Source organism: Pteronotus mesoamericanus, unplaced genomic scaffold (assembly GCF_021234165.1).
Source record: "Pteronotus mesoamericanus isolate MK-2021 breed Mesoamerican mustached bat unplaced genomic scaffold, CSHL_Meso_final scaffold_54, whole genome shotgun sequence".
In the NCBI taxonomy this organism is placed as follows: Eukaryota; Metazoa; Chordata; class Mammalia; order Chiroptera; family Mormoopidae; genus Pteronotus; species Pteronotus mesoamericanus.
The window spans coordinates 37,055,542-37,071,834 of NW_026555321.1; the positions used below are offsets into that span (position 1 = coordinate 37,055,542).

At 53.0% G+C, this 16,293-nt stretch overlaps 1 protein-coding gene across 1 annotated transcript; it reads left to right on the forward strand.

The window, feature by feature from the left end:
- The first annotated feature begins 1,940 nt into the window (after window positions 1-1,940).
- Window positions 1,941-15,726, forward strand: ITIH1 (inter-alpha-trypsin inhibitor heavy chain 1). The gene is made up of 22 exons (XM_054595052.1): window positions 1,941-2,084; window positions 2,322-2,342; window positions 2,661-2,827; window positions 3,272-3,376; window positions 3,726-3,888; window positions 4,449-4,562; window positions 5,865-5,990; window positions 6,075-6,191; window positions 7,048-7,216; window positions 7,305-7,430; window positions 8,354-8,535; window positions 8,812-8,997; window positions 10,065-10,204; window positions 10,763-10,917; window positions 11,017-11,031; window positions 11,458-11,478; window positions 11,922-12,008; window positions 12,118-12,231; window positions 13,414-13,615; window positions 14,438-14,610; window positions 15,197-15,308; window positions 15,462-15,726. Exons 1-22 carry the CDS (start codon window positions 1,974-1,976, stop codon window positions 15,589-15,591), a joined length of 2,736 nt encoding a protein of 911 aa, XP_054451027.1. The 5' UTR covers window positions 1,941-1,973; the 3' UTR covers window positions 15,592-15,726.
- The last annotated feature ends 567 nt before the right edge of the window (window positions 15,727-16,293 follow it).

The following is a 16,293-nucleotide window of genomic DNA, read 5'->3' on the forward strand; positions in this document are numbered from 1 at the left end:
ACAGCATGAGTCAACCTTTCCTCTAACAGGAGAACAATAACAGTGTCTATCTCTTGGGCAGTAGTTGTGAGCAGTAAATGAATTAGGACATAAAAGGTGTCCTGAGAAGTAGGCCAGACACCAGTCACTGTTAGCTCTCCCCATATCTTGTATCCTCCCCAGGCCACATAAGTGTGTTTTCAGCACCTTCGATGGACCAGGCTCAGTGCTAGCCATCTCCCAACAGTCCAGTCTTGATCTTGCCATACCCCTGTTTAAAATACTTCAGTGTTTTCCACCCAAAAGACTGGCCACTTTCAGACCCCTGGACCAGCAGGTCTCAAACCCACCTCCCATGCCTCTTCCCCACTCCTCTGCATCAGGTTCTGCTCCCATCACACAGACAGCTGCACCTTCCCCAAGCATGATTCACACGCACCCACCTGCTTTTTCTCTCCCTCCCCTTCCCATCTCCTTCTTCCTAAGTGCTGCTCTATTTCTTGGCCACCTCCTCCAGGAGGCTTCTCCTAAGCCCTGTGGAAGATGAGCTCTACCCTTTCGATTTCTATTGCTCCCACATGTTCCTCTTCAGCTTCTGAGCACTCCTTGGATTCACTGAGCTTCCTCTGACTTGTCTCCTTTTCTGAAGCCTCAGCTCGCTGAACATAGTGAGGCACTCAAGTTTCACCGCTGTGAGGCCCCACTGCTTGGCACTGGGCCCAAGATACCTACTTGGGCTCAGTCCCTACTGGGTGCAGGAAAACAGAGCCTCGAATGTATAGTTTAGTGTTGATCCAGCTCAACTTTTACAAAGGCCAGAAAAGAAGCCAGAAGGTCATTCTGGCCTGGGTACAACAAACACTTTCCCAGAAGCTGTTCTGTGAGACAAAGTCCAGGACAAGCAAACAGAGATCAAAGAGTCCCCTGAGTCCACTCACCACATCAGGGTAACAGCAGCCAGTACATTCCACCCAGGGCCCTGGAGTAGATTGACCAGGGGCCATGTCTGTGCAGTGTGTTGTGGCTTGTAAGAGGCAGGAAGGGTTTGGGCATGAAAATTAAGAAATTGTAGGTAAAAGAAGGGTCTTTGGGGTTTTTGACTCTGCTTCTCCCTTCTTTCTAATAATGCAGAGGGCATTTCTGTCATCACATGATAGGCTTGGGTCTTGGAGTCTGACAGACCTGGGTTTAAATACCTGCTCTGTCACTTGCTAGTCTCTTGCATCAGAGCTCTGTGCTGAACCCCAGTGCAACACGGAAGTCTCTCACAGGCTCAGAGGCCCCCGTCCCAGGAACATTCAGGGACACTATGAGGATAAAATTAGACAGTAAAGGGATTAGAGCAATGCTTGGCACATAACCAGCCCTCCATTATGAAAAGGTGGCATTCTCCTGTCATCTCCTTCCCAGAAGACGTAACAATAGGGCTACTTCTGTTCTTCTTTCCAAATCTGGGCAAGAAGGAGCAGAGAGATGGAGCAACTGTCCTAAAGCATGGGTCCCCCATTACGCATCCCGAGGACTGCCCAGACTGCCTCTGGCAGAACTGCTAGGCTTGGTGCCTTCAGAAACGCGGCATGGGCAGACACTTTCTAAGCCACAGGGCTCCCTGGCCAAAGTGTGACTGTCTGAAATGTTTCTTGATACTTAAAGAATTTCTAACGTAACATTTAACAAAGTTTAGAAATCCATTTTAACTGTGGTTTCTTGACACATGTCACTGTGTCACTGGTGTTGCCCTCTGCCAGATCCAGGATTAGACGAGCAGCCAGGGGCTTCACAATGCACATTGTCTGAGAGCAGTTCTAGATAGAAGGGCACAGTCTGAGTCTGGTCAGGAGCTTACACAGCTGGGAATCCCCCCACTGTCAATTTTAGATCCCCCGAATTGTAATATTTGCTTTCATCTTGTCTAATGTTTAATCCATGTTTATCTAGCACTTTATTGATTGATGGTTTGAGTGAAGTGACAGGGCAACAGGAGCCTTGAGACCATGGATGGCGCCATGGGGATGCGGACGCTGCTGTGTTTGTCCCTGGTGTCCCTCCTCACCCTGAAGGCCATGCCCACTCAGGGTGCACCCAAAAGGCCCAAAAGTAGCGAGGTATGTAGATCAACCCTCGGGGCAGAAACAGGCAGCTGGGCCTGGACAGGGCCTGGGAAGGGGACACAAGACCCTTGCACCGGGGACAGAGGCCACCCCCATACTCCCTGACCAACTCTGACTGGAGAGTGAGGCCAAGGGGCAGAGGATATAGGCTGTGTCCCACTCCCATCCCGTGACAAAAAGCCGTGGACCCCTGAGCATTCACACTCACATTGACTCTGGTTTGTTTTACAGAAACGACAGGCTGTAGACACAGTGAGTGAGTCTCCGCAAAGGAGTTGGTGGTGGGGCCATTATTACAGCCTTGTTTTCCCTGTCCCTGGGGGTGCGCCCCTCTGTTAGTGCTCTGGGTAAAGGGACTCCTCTCTCCTGGAAACGGGGATGCTCCTGTGCCACCTCATCTCCACTGTCCCGCCTCAGGCAGAGAACAAATGGGTCTCCCTCGGAGGTCTGGTCTGTGCCTCAGGCACCTTGTGTCAGTGAGAACTGTGTGCTGACCCTAATATGACACAGGTCTCTCACTGGTTCAGAGGTCCCCATCCCAGGCCACAGTGCCCTCATGTCTCACTTTAGACTGTCAACGGTGTGATCATCCAGAGCTTGAAAGTCAACTGCAAAGTGACCTCTCGCTTCGCCCACTATGTCATCACCAGCCAAGTGTTCAACACTGCTGACAAAGCCAAGGAAGTGTCCTTCGATGTGGAGATCCCCAAGACAGCCTTCATCAGTGACTTTGCCATGTGCGTGCCCTGCCTGACTCCCACACCCAGAACCGTCCGTTCTCTGGGCCCAGACAAGACCATGGCTCGAAGTAGCCAGATAGTGCAAACCATCTCCTCATTTCCCAAAGGGCCACAGGCCACTTCAGCTCTGAAGGGAGGAATAGTCCTATAGGTGTGTTTCTGGGCTCTCAGTACAGGCAGCAAACTGGGGCCTCTGACCATGTTTTCAGCCTAGGGCCCAAGGAGCAAAGGCGGGCTGTTTGCTGGACTCTGGCTGTAGCCGCTGACCTCATTTCCAAGGGGCCTCCCAGAATTCTGTGAGCAGAAGGAGGCCAGCAGGAGATACCCTCCCATGAGCGCTCACCTGGACAGTGCTTTCTCAGGGTCTCAGGGGCCTCCAATATGAAGGACCTATGTGGTCAGGAAAGGGCACTTCCCCTGAGGGCTTCCTCCTCCCTGCAGCACAACAAATGGAAAGGCATTTTTCGGGCAAATAAAGGAGAAAAGCATTGCACACAAGCAGTACCGGAAAGCAGCCATCTCAGGAGAGAATGCTGGCCTTGTCAGGTGAGTTTTGAGCTCAGGACAGATCTGAGGACAGCAGGGTGGCCTTGGGTGGAGAGAAGCTCCAAACTGATGGGAAGAGAGCAAACTGCCCAAACCCAAACGTCAGCACAGGTGCACCAGACCAGGCTGTGTTGACTTGCCCATCTCCCAGACCAGCCTGCAGGAGCAGTGGGTCCCTGTCCTCAGGCCCTGACTCTGACCGGCTAGCTAAGATAAGGATGAGGGTCAAAGACACCAGAGAATAGCACTAAAATAAGAGAAATTGATACTGAGGCCCACAATTTAGGTGACAAGGACCCACATGTCACTTACCATTAGTCTGTGTTGTTGCCTGTGGTGGCATGACCAGGGCCTCAGGAAGAACAATGGAGCGGTTCACCATCTACCTCACCATCGGACCCCAGAGCAAAGCCCTGTTCCGGCTGACGTACGAGGAGATGCTGAAGCGAAAGCTTATGCAGTACGACATTATCATCAAAGTCAAGCCCAAGCAGCTGGTGCATCATTTTGAGGTAGACTGCGGTGACTGCGGACTCAGGGGAATGGTCTCGGGAGCGGGGCTCCTGCCTATGCCTCTCCCTGGCTCTAAGCGTTGGCTCAAAACCCATCGTGCACCATCCCAGACCTGAGCATGCAGGGGAGGGGACCGACCCTTCAGGGTGGGCTCCGATGGTCTCTCCATGGGCAGAAGGCTTCCTGAACCTTCTAACCTCCCCCTCTCCGAGCCTCAGCTTGCTTCTCTGTTAACGGGGGTTGCTATGTGTCCCAACACTGCCACAAGGATCACAAGAGATAATAAATGTCCAGGTACTTTGTGAACTGGAAAGTCCTGGGCAGGCTAAGGGACTGTGGTTGTCTCTGGCACCTCAGTAGTGGCCAAGTTAAGGGGTGCAGGTATATACATCTTCATTTGGTGAATGTTCCTGGAGTGCCTATGACCTTCCAGGCCCTTTGCTGTGGGCTGGGTGGACACTGCACACAGTAGGTGGCCAGGACACATGTTGGCTCTTAGCTGAGACTTGATGGTGGCCCGCATGGGAGCCTTGGTGCAGGAATCGCTTCAATGATGCAGATCGATGTGGACATCTTTGAGCCCCAAGGGATCAGCAAGCTGGATGCGCAGGCCTCCTTCCTACCCAAGGAACTAGCGACTCAACTCATCAAGAAGTCCTTCTCAGACAAAAAGGTGTGTGGAACGGCTGGGTGTGGTGGCAGGCCCTCCAGGACATCTCAACCTGGCCCAGCTCCCTAAGGAGTGGCCAAGCTTGGCCTGGGAACCAGGCAGGGGCTTCAGGCTCTCATAGGGGTGAGAGCGACAGGTGTTTTCTGGTTTGGTATCCCAAGGGAACTTGGCACTCCTGGTTCTCAGAGCAACTTAGCAAAAGCCTGTAAACCGAGGCTGGGGAAGGCGCCCACGTTGGCTGTGTGGTCTGGGATGAGTTACTGGCTTTTGTGAGGCTCAGTTTCCTCCTTGCCTGTCTCACACCCATAGGAAGGCATTCAGGGCACATTAGCAAACGTCAGATGCCATTGAAGTTAGGATTCCAAGCTCTGGCGTTTTTGGAAACATAATTAGGTTTGAACAGGCCTTTGGTCTACCCAGCCGCTTGCCGCTTGTCACTCATCACCCACTTGCAGGAGTCCCAGAACCCTGCTGCTTGTGCTCTTCCCAGTCCTGGAGGGGTATGGCATGTGGGTGGGTGATACCCAGCTGGTGCCCTGCTTCCTGGCTTGCCCTCAACTGGAGCCAGGAGCAAACCCTTCCGTTCTCACCTAGCATTTGTAGTGACTCATAACAATTTATTAAAATGAAATGTTTCTTACAGTTTTAGGGGGTTCCCTTTAAACAAACTATGACACCCAGAGTGTTAGCAAACACGTTTGCTTTCAGTGGGGGACCAAAGGAATGGGTCTTTGTGTTCCTAACAATTCTTCTCAAGTTTTTTTGATGAGCATATCTTAATTTTATAACAAACAAAAACTAAAAATAAAAGTCTTAAAGAAGTACAGAAACATAGAAAAGTACTAAGTAAAAACCATCCCTCATTTCCCTGAGCATCAACACAAAATCAGTTCAGACCTCAGCTCCCACGCTCAGTCCTCCCTTCCAGCCTCCGCTCTTTGACTCTCCAGGTGGGTGCTATTTTCCAGCAGAGTGCTATAGCCTTGCCTTTTTACTCCATAGTTTGAATTGACTGATGCTCTCATACTGTCATACTACCATTGTTTTGTACCCAAAATGGTGATGCTTATTAAGGAAATCCCAAAGATTCAGAAGCATATAAGCAAAGAAATAGGTTTTCTCCCCTACTATCCACAGGTGTTACTCTCAGCAGCTGCGTGAGGCCCACCTGACTCATTTCTATGCTCATGCAACATACACACACACGTGCACACACATGCACACACTACTCGTGTTGTCATCTTTGCAAACATCCTATTTGTGTCTGCACAAACCAGTAATGCCTCACGCCCTTGATGGTTCCAGGGTCAGGTGCTCTTCCGCCCCACTGTGGTCCAGCAACAATCCTGCCCCACATGCTCCAGCACCTTGGTGGATGGGGAATTCAGGGTGTCCTACGATATCAAGCGAGACAAGCCCTGCGACCTCCTGGTAAGCCTGAAGCTTCTGACCTAAGACTCAGAGGTGGGCAGGGGAGCTCGTGAGAGAGGCCTCACTTGTTCCTTTGTGTTTCAGGTCACCAATAACCACTTTGCCCACTTCTTTGCCCCCCAAAACTTGACGAGCATGAACAAGAACCTGGTTTTTGTGATTGACATCAGCAACTCCATGCAAGGCGCGAAAATAAAGCAGGTAAACCATGCCTTTAAACAATTCACCCATTGGAAGCTTCTTTGGCCCTATCACCCACACCATGCTGGTTTTGCTTGTGTCTGGGTTTGGGATTTCTGCTCCTGATCAGAGGCAGAGTGACTTAACAGGAAATTCTAGTGGTTGGGGTTTCTGGAATCAAACACTTCCTCCCTGTGCAACTGTGGGCAAGCGCATTTACTTCTCCTCAGTGGCAAAATGGAATGATTATAATGCCCACAGGATCATGGGCTATCAGTGAGGAAGTGCTTGGAAGATGGAACCTGGAGATAATTATGGGGGCCCATGGGGAAGCATCTTGCAACAAAGCCACGGCCCTAGCTCTCTGTGCTCTGAAGTGTCTTGTCCATGGTGCAATGGAACCACAGTTGGGCAAGAAGAGTTTTAGTTTTTTTAATTGATTTTTAGAGAGAGAGAAACATTGATTCGTTGTTCTGCTTATTTATGCACTCATTGGTTTCTTCTTGTATGTACCTGACCGGAGATCAAACCTGCAACCTTGGCGTATCAGGACGACTCTCTAAGCAACTGAGTTACCCGGCCAGGGAAGGATGAGCCGAGTTTTAGGAACTCAGCCCCCTGGGTTCTCTTTCTGAATCTCACCCCCCACCCCCACCCGAACTCCTGGTCATTTCTTCTTCCCACAATGGTATATTCTCTCTCCCCCAACCAACCCCAGGGCCCTGCAGGATACCCTTCTCCTGGCACCACCTGGCCATCCCCTCCTGCTTGTCCATCATGTACCTCTGCCCTGGGGATCTTTGAAATGGGTATCTGGAGCTGACAGAAGCCACTATCCTGGGGCTCTGTGCCTCCACTGACTGTCCTGTCCTTGCAGACCAAGGAGGCACTCCTTAAAATCCTGGAAGACCTGCGGCCAGGGGACTACTTTGACCTGGTGCTCTTTGGGTCTGAAGTGCAGTCGTGGAGGGACTCGCTGGTGCTGGCATCCGCCGCCAATCTACAAGCAGCTCGGGACTTCGTGCAGCACTTCTCCCTGGCTGGGTGTAAGGGCAGGTGTCTCAGGCCACCTTGGTGTTGTCTCTGTCCCCTAAGAATGAAAGCATACACTGGTCTGCCTTCTCTTCTCTGCAGCCACAAACCTGAATGGAGGTTTGCTCTGGGGAATTGAGATCTTGAACAAAGCTCAGAGAAGCACCCCAAGTGTCAGCAGCCACGCCCCAATTCTCATCATGTTGACAGATGGCGAGCCCACAGAGGGTAAGCACCTTGAGGGCTACCTTGGGAGGTACTGATCTCTTCCTTACTGAAGGCATTCAAGCTGCAGTTGGAAAGCCAAGCACTGGGGCTACTGTTGGGGATCAGACGGACTCAGGGCTAAGGCAAAAACTGATCTAAAAACAGAGTTCACACCATAAAGTCTGGAGGAGCTCCAAGACACACTTCTGTCCTGAGATGGAAAACGGGGGAAGTTTCTCCATGACAGCATTACACAGGGCCCAGGAGGATGGGCAGGATTCCTGGGTTGAATTTAGTGAACTATATATTCAGCATAGAGCTAGGGACCAAGAAGAGATATCAAGAGAACAAAACATGTCTGTCCTTGAGGATCCCAGGGTCTGTGGGGGAGACAGACCCAGGAGCAGAAGCTCTGTTAAGAACTTACCCTGAAAAAAACAGGGTGCCAGGAGGCTGCAGGACCACAGACAAGGGGCACCTGGCCCAGAAAGTTCCGAGAAAGCCTCCTGGAGGAGGTGACTGCTGAGCTCAGTCCAGAAGTAGGAGAGGAGAAGCAGGAAGGGACCTCCGGCAGCGGGGCAGCTTAAGCAAAACATGGTGTGTGCCCTGGCGGGCCCTGCCTGGGAACCACAGGCATATGTGCAGTAGGTGAAACAGGAGTGGAAAGGTCAGCAGGGCCTTGCAGGCCACAGCAAAGAGCCATGGGAGGGTTTAGAGTAGAATCAGATCTGTTTGTGATGGATCCATGTAGGTAGGCAAGGAGCTGTTAGCAGTTGTTGCAGTTCCCAGATTAGCCAGAAGGAGGCGTTGCTGCAAGATGTCTGTGGGAAGCGAAACCCATCTAAGATGGGAGGTTTGGCCCCCAGGAAGTGTGCTCAAAGTGCCCTGGTGCTCCACGCGCCTGTGAGCTGGTATCCAGTCATTCTCTGGGTATGTGGCTGCAGGGGTGACGAACCGTTCCCAGATCCTCAAGAATGTCCGCAACGCCATCAGGGGCAAGTTCCCACTCTACAACCTGGGCTTCGGCCATAATGTGGACTTCAAATTCCTGGAGGTCATGTCCATGGAGAACAGTGGACGGGCCCAGAGAATCTATGAGGACCACGATGCCGCCCAGCAGCTGCAGGTCTCCTCCCCTACACCACCCCATCCCCCAGAGTGCCACCAACGGCAGCCCATGGGGCGCCCCACCTTGGCAGCCATTTGCCCATCAGTCTGGAGTAGATAAAGCTGTGGCATAGGTTCAAATTAGCCATGTGCCTCAAACCAGTTACTTAACCCTTCTGAGCCTATGATTCCTTCTATAAAGTGTGGGTCCCACCACCCCACTTTGTAAGTGGGTTTCCCATTGGGTGCCCAGAGTAACATATCAGTTCTGAAGCTGCACCTCCCGCCCCTGCAGGGTTTCTATGACCAGGTAGCCAAACCGCTGCTGGTGGATGTGGAGTTGCAATACCCCAAGGACGCCATCTCGGCCATGACCCAGCACAGCCATAAACACTACTACGAAGGTTCGGAGATTGTGGTGGCTGGGCGCATCACTGACCACAAACGGAGCAGCTTCAAGGCTGATGTGCAGGCCCACAGGGTAAACAGTGGGCTGTGTAGGGTGGAGAGGCTGTGCAGTAACCAGAGGCTCCAAAACCACATTGTCCCCCATTCCTGCCCCAGAGTAGTGTCCACACCCCTGCACTGTGCCACGCACACCCCAGGCCAGAACATTCCTCCAAGCAGGTGTCTGAGGGACAGTATGGTATGGGGTGAACATGGTCTTGATTAATTGTAGTCCCTTGGCCCAAAATGGACCACCTGTTTCCCCTCACACCATTCCCTGCAAGGCATAAGAGAGCAAGAGGCCAGCCTCTTTCTTCTTACTTGAATACCATTTCCTGAACACCTGCTGTGCACCCATCTTTATGCCATGATGCGGAGCATGTGTTCCTATGCATGTTGGGTGCCGGGGTGTGTGAGACCTGGCCCCTGTCCTGCAGGGTGAGGGCTCAAGCCCTGCAGTGTTGCTGAGGGTGAAGAGCTGAGGCTTTGAATGAGCAGAGCTCATTCAATGAGCAGGGCCCCTGGCTGCACCCTGACCAGCTGGGTGACCTTGAGCAAATGAGTCCAGCTCTCTAGGTCTCAGTTTCCTTTCTGTACCATGGGGTAACACTACACTGAAGAGTTGTGTGGAGTAAATGGAATAATCCATATAATACGGTTATACAGTGCCTGGTGCATGGGACGCCCTTAGGGAGCTGGGTAGCTGGGGAGAGAAGGCACATCTATGTGCTGTGGCAGGTTGAATGGTGCAGCAGTGGGAGAATGTCCCCCACTGGGGACAAGCAGGTGTTTGGAGGAGCAGGGCATGGGGAAACAGCTACCTGGTAGAAGCAGCAAGGTAGAAAGAGTAATTCCACGAGATCAGGGCCTGGCTCTCCTATCTCTGGGATGCCCAAGGCCTAGGCCAACCTGGCTCACAGAGGATGCCCAGCAGGCTTTTGTGGAAACAATGAATGGATGGAGATAACGAGAGGAGGCTTTGGAAAGGGGGGCTGCTGAGAAGGAAGCTGCAGAGACCAAACAAGAGTGGGGCCCCGTCGAGTCTCAAGCACCAGCCAGTGGTTGTGCTCTCACAGCCTGTCTCCACATCACAACCCTCAGGGAGACCAAGAATTCAGGACAACCTGCCTAGTGGATGAGGAAGAGATGAAGAAACTGCTCCAAGAGCGAGGCCACCTGCTGGAGAACCATGTTGAACGTCTCTGGGCCTATCTCACCATCCAGGAGCTGCTGGCTAAGTGGTATGGCCCCGGCGGCTGCCCAGCAGGCACTGTCCACCCCAGGGTACTCCTTGGCCTCAGATTTACTGTCCTACTTTGCTCACTGAGTTAATGTCAACCAGTCAGTCAATCGTGTAGGCAGGACCCACCGGGGCCACAGGACAGCACACTCTTTGCCGCCACTGAGCTACCGTGAGGGAGGCTACCCTTTACTGTGGGGCTGCTGTGTCCAGATACACTCATTTAATCCTCAAATTGTACAGGGGAATGTCCTCATTATCCCCATTTAACAGATGAACAAACTGAGCTCAGAGAGGTGAGACCACTTGCCCAGAATCTCACAGCTGTTAAATTCTCTGTGTACTTCTGAGGCAAATTCCCACAACCCTGCCAAATATCCAGGCTTTCTATGTGGGAGGTCTTTAAGTCATGAGGTCCTTGATGACAGCCACAGAACAAGGACACTGCAGTTGCTCAATGCATGTTTGATGAATGAGTGAAAAAGTAAGTGAAAGGATGAGGGAGTGCAAGTCCATTGTCACCAAGCCACCGGGCTAGGAGCAGGTGTCTGTCTCCTAGGATGAGGATGGAGGGGAAAGAGAAGGCCAACCTGTCAGCCCAGGCCCTGAAGATGGCACTGACCTATCAGTTTGTGACCCCGCTGACTTCTATGGTTGTGAAGGGCCTGACAGACCCAAACGGCCTGGAGCCTGTCATTGACAAGCCACTGGATGGTATGGCTGCTGCACAGGAGAAGGCTGTGGGCCTTGGGGAGGCTTCTAAGGGCCAAAAACCTCCTGGGCTTTAATTTTTCTCCTTTTCTCTCCCTCCAGGATCTCTGCCCTTGGGTGAGTGTTTAAATCACATTGGTTGTCTCACGGGGATTTTAGCAGCTAGGCAAGTAGTATGTGCTCTGGCTGGCAGCTCCCCACCCCCAACTCCCTGCTTCTGGCCCTCATGGCATTTTCATCCCCAAGATGCCCTTGCCCACTTCACCACAAACTACTTGCTGCCTCCTGTGTGCGTGTTGTGGGGGGCGGGGGGGCGGGCGAGGTGGGGAACCTCGTACATCCTGAGCCCCACACTGGCCTCCAGTGGGGCTCTTGTGTGAGCACACGTCTGTGAGACCTGGGCTCCTGGGGCGGGCTGGGGGCCCCAGGAGGAGGACTGGCCCAGGCCTGATAAACCTCTGGGCCCTGGGTGCACTTGGACAATGAGGTGCACGTGTCTTTCTTGTGGGGCAGCAAAGGTGACACTGTCATTGTCCTCCACAGAGATGCTGGGACACAGACCGTGTAAGTGGCAGCCGTCTTGATGACACACATCTCTACCTCCCTCCTCTACATGTTACTGTCCCTCAGGCTGTGCCTTCAGTCCTGAGCAAGGCCCCTAGGTTTTGCCTGATGAGGAAATGGCAGCCCTGGGCTTCCTTCCTCTGCTCCAGCTCTCCTCACTGCCTCTCACTGGGAATCCTCAGACAGTATCCTGACATGGACCTCACCTCTCCCACCCTTTTGCCACCAGCCCCACCAGGTCCCCATGGAAGGAGACAGAGCAGGTCGGCCCACTGCACTGGGCCAAATTTCTCTTCCCACCTCCCGAGAGGCATCAAATGTTCTGTGTCCATTTCTGCTCCTTCCGGTGGCCTCGGGGTGGGAGGGGCTTCGGAAAAGGAGCCAGCAGCTCCAGGGAAGCCCAGCCGCCTTCCTTCTAAATGCCATTTGCTCTTGCGGGTCAGCGTTCGTGCTGCCGGCTGTGCATCAGCCTTCTCATTCGACTCATCCCGGTTACGGTGTCGAGAAGTTGCCAAACCGAGTGACCGGTGGTGAGTCCTCGGGAGAGTCTGAGGGTCACTGCTGCCTATTGAGCCCTTGCCCCTGGCTGGCTCCATCTGCCCAATGCCCAATCTAACGGACGCCGTGCTGTGCCCCCAGTGGACACGGACCCCCACTTCATCATCTACGTGCCCCAGAGAAAGGACACCCTGTGCTTCAACATCAATGAAGAGCCTGGTGTGGTCCTGAGTCTGGTGCAGGACCCCAGCACAGGTACAGTGACATCACACCCTCTGCCATGGACAGGACAGTGGCCAGGGCTTCTACTTCTTACACCCCCCGCTCCCGCCTGTCACCTGCCTGGCCTCGACTTGCCTTCTTCTAGCCCCATCCAGCTGCCTGCTTCATGGTGGGGGGTGACCTGTGCAGGCACTCAGGACCCTATATGTAGAAGGGCCCCAGGCTCAGACTAATGGTCTCCTGTTGCTGTCTTGAAATGCTTAACAATTTGTTTGATTGATTGATTGATTGATTGATTGATTTGAAAGAGAAAGAGAAGGCGGGGGCAGGGTGAAGAGAGGAGAGACATTGATTTGTTGTTCCACTTATTTATGCTCTCATTGGTTGCTTCTTGTATGTGCCCTGATGGGGGATCAAACCCACAACCCTGATGTATTGGGACGACACTCTAACCAACTGAGCACCTGGCCAAGACCAAAATTCTTAACAATTTTTAAACATTTTCATTTTGTACTTAGTCCTGCAAATTATGTAGCCTTTCTGCCCTGCCTTTCTCCCCAGCATGACTGAGGGAGCCTCAGAGTTCATCTCCCCAGCAGAGCTCAGGGATGGGAATGACTTCCTCTCGCTCAGTCACTCTGTCCTCTCAGTCCAGTCAGTCCACCTGCAAATGTCTGTTGAGCACATGCTAAGGGCCAGGGATGCAGCAGGAACCGAGACAAAGTCCCTGCTCTCATGAAGTTTAGAGGAGACAAACAGGTAGACAAATTCTTAGATGACAATTTCCGAGCATAATGCCTGCTGCACTAGGACATGGACGATGGGGAAGGGGCATTTTCGCTGCACAGGTCAGAGAAGGCCTCTGGGAAGAGGCCCCACAAATGTATCTACAGCACCTACTGTGACCTGCCCTTGTGTCAGGGGCTGGGGTCACAGAGAGGGAGCAGGCCAAGTCCTGCAAAACCTCTTTCAGGACCCAGACCCAAGGGCTACATACTGGATACGTAGTGTGGCAGGAGGGAAGAGGAGGGAGTGTTATGTACAGCTCGAATCAGCCCTGAAGGCTCCCCTTGGGAGGTAAGACCCTTAAAGATGGCCTAGCATGGACAGGGCACGGGGATTTCCCAAGCAGGAGGCATGAGCAAAGGCAGGCCAGGTGCGTATCTAGTAAGAGCTGGCCCCTCCCTGACCTGGATGGCCCTTATCCCACTGCAGGCTTCTCAGTGAATGGACAGCTCATTGGCGACAAGGCCAGGAGCCCTGGGCAGCATGAGGGCACGTACTTTGGGCGCCTGGGGATCGCAAATCCCGCCACGGGCTTTCAGCTGGAAGTGACTCCTCAGAACATCACACTGAACCCTGGTTCGGGCGGGCCCGTGTTCTCCTGGAAGGACCAGGCTTCACTGCGGCAGGACGAGTAACCAGACTGGGACTGGGGCCTGGGCAGGGAGGCAGGGCTAGGTGTGGTAGGGACCAAGACAGAAGCCCCAGAGCCAGCTCTGCTGCCTGAGCCTGCTGGGCCCTTGTCCCCTGAGCCAAGTCAGCGAATGACGTTAATGTGGCCTCCAGGTAGGCTGCGCAGATATTTAGGACTCTGTGGACCACCCCGTTTCCCTCAATTTCTGGACACATGTTCCAAATGCCTATATAGTCCACCTCATCTCCACCAAACAAAGCCGCCCACCTCTTCCCAAAGCCCTCCTAGTCTTTCTCTGTTGAACTCTGGAGTTCTCTGGGCTTCTCTTTCAGCACCTGCCTTCATATGCCTTGTCTTGTGTTTGTTCCGTCATTCATTCAACAAGGTCCTCTGAGCAACAGAGTCCAAGGCTGGACAGCAGAGCTGTTGGAAGAGGTGGGCAGAGTCTGGTGTGGAGGACGTAGGTGAGATGTAGAGTCAGAGAACACAGACTCTAATATTAGACAGGCTGGGCTCCCAGTCCTGGCTCTGCTGCTTGACCTTGAGCAATTTATTTTACCTCTCTGAGCCTTGGTCCTCACAGGATTGAGTGAGATCTGAATGATGCAGTTTTCATGGAAGGCTTCCCACAGGTCCTAGCACATTGTAAGCGCTCCATATTTAATAGTAACATGTGGGAAGGAGCATAGAGCAGGTAACGCCTAATCACCTGGGGGTGAGGGTGGGGGGATCATAAGAGCTGGGTCCCGGAGGACAGGAGCAGCTCGATGGAGAGGGGTGTAGTGCAGCCACATAAGTCCCCATGGCCACCTGCCCCTGCAGGGTGGTGGTGACCATCAAGAGAAACAGGAACCTGGTGGTGTCTGTGGAGGATGGAGGCACCTTCGAGGTCATCTTGCACCGGGTGTGGAGGGGGAGTGCCATCCACCAGGACTTCCTGGGCTTCTACGTGCTGGATAGTCACCGGATGTCGGCACGGACACATGGACTGCTGGGTACGGCTAATCAGGCAGGCAGAGCTATGGGGGTGGGGGATTGAAGCCGGTGGACTGGTCAGCTCTGCAGCTGGGCATCCAGACAGGCCCACCTCCAACATGACCTCCAAGGCTTAGAGATCCAAAGAGGGCTTGTCCGGGTGAGGGTCTAGTCCCTCAAAAAGGCTGCAATCAAACTAAAGCGGAAGTAAGCCTGGGAGCAAACAGAAAGGTCCAGCAGGCTCCTAGAGACCTCCTGGGTGTCATGGACCATCAGCCACACTGCTTCTCCTTGTGGCCTTCCTGCAGACCCTGTTCTCTGTGCATGCCAACCCATCCAACCTCTCTCCCGGTCACATTCCTTTGAAAGTGGTCCAAAATGACAGGAGGTATAACCAACCACCAGACAATATATCTGCTTCTCTATAGCATGTGAACTAAACAAGTGGCTTTGATGCCAAAATTTATCAGAAACAGCCAAGCCCTTGGAAAAAAAAGTTCAAGCAACTCTCTGAATCTCCAGTGAGCACCTCCTGAGTGCAAGGCATGAGCAAGGCTCCCCCAACTACACCCTCCGGTAACTGCCATCCCCAATGTGTCTTTCCAGGACAATTCTTTCACCCCTTTGATTACAAAGTGTCCGACCTCCACCCAGGCTCTGACCCCACAAAGACAGATGCCACAATGGTGGTGAAGAACCATCAGTTTACGGTCACCAGGTGGGTGGGCTGCTCTCTTAGCATCTCTGCGCTTGGTATTGCCCAACGTTGATCCAGGCCTTCCTCCTGCTTTCACACAGGTGGGATGGGCTTCCTGGGCTGTGTACCCTGTGGGGTCCAAAAGGTGACCCCATCTGACTTATCTCTCCCCAGAGGCTTGCAAAAAGACTACAGCAAGGATCCCCGGCATGGAGTTGAGGTGACCTGCTGGTTCGTCCACAACAATGGAGCTGGACTGATCGATGGTGTTCACACTGACTATATCGTCCCTGACATCTTCTGAGCCTTGTAGCCAGAACACCCGTCCTGCCTTGGAGGACAGCATCCTGACCTGCTGTCCAGGCCACACCTTACTGTCCAAGGGGCTTCCTGTGTCAAAGCACCCATGACTTCCATTAAAGATAGGCTATGTCCCTCCCAGGCTGGCTGCTCTTTGGAAGGGAGGATGGCGGGGAGGTAACCCGAGATGCTGCCCCTCAGAAGGGCTCAGGAGTCACAGCAGACCTGGAGGCCAGGAGGAAACCCACATTGATTTGCCCGCACCCCACCCTGTTCTCTGCAGCTGCCTGCCCCATGCCCTCTGAATGCCCCGAGTAAACCCCGCACACAGCTCCTCCTCCCATAGGTTCAGGGACCAGATGGCATTCTGGCAGCATGTACAGGAGTGAGCAGCCACAGCCACAGCTGACTCAGTGCATCCTATAGCCAGGCACCAAGTTAAGTGCCGTAGTTGAATTAACTAAATGTATGCTTCCAGCAGCACCAGGGGAGACTTTTGTCATGCCCATTTACAACTAAGGAAACTGAGGTTAGGTAATTTGTCCAAACTCACTCATCTTGTAAGTGTCAGAGCTGGGATTTGAACCTATGATCTCTGATGTCAGCATCTGAGTGCTTAACTACCCCCATGTCAGTACTCCAGTCAGATGGGGTGACTGATAGCCATAGCCTCATGGGATTTGATTCCAGATATTCCAAAGTATCA

Excerpts from the sequence above, each read along its gene's own strand:
- ITIH1 (XM_054595052.1), top strand. The coding sequence starts at position 1,974 with ATGGATGGCGCCATGGGGATGCGGACGCTGCTGTGTTTGTCCCTGGTG. Across the intron at positions 8,998-10,064 it reads CTGATGTGCAGGCCCACAGG|GGAGACCAAGAATTCAGGAC; the intron begins GTAAACAGTGGG and ends CACAACCCTCAG. Across the intron at positions 14,611-15,196 it reads ACGGACACATGGACTGCTGG|GACAATTCTTTCACCCCTTT; the intron begins GTACGGCTAATC and ends GTGTCTTTCCAG.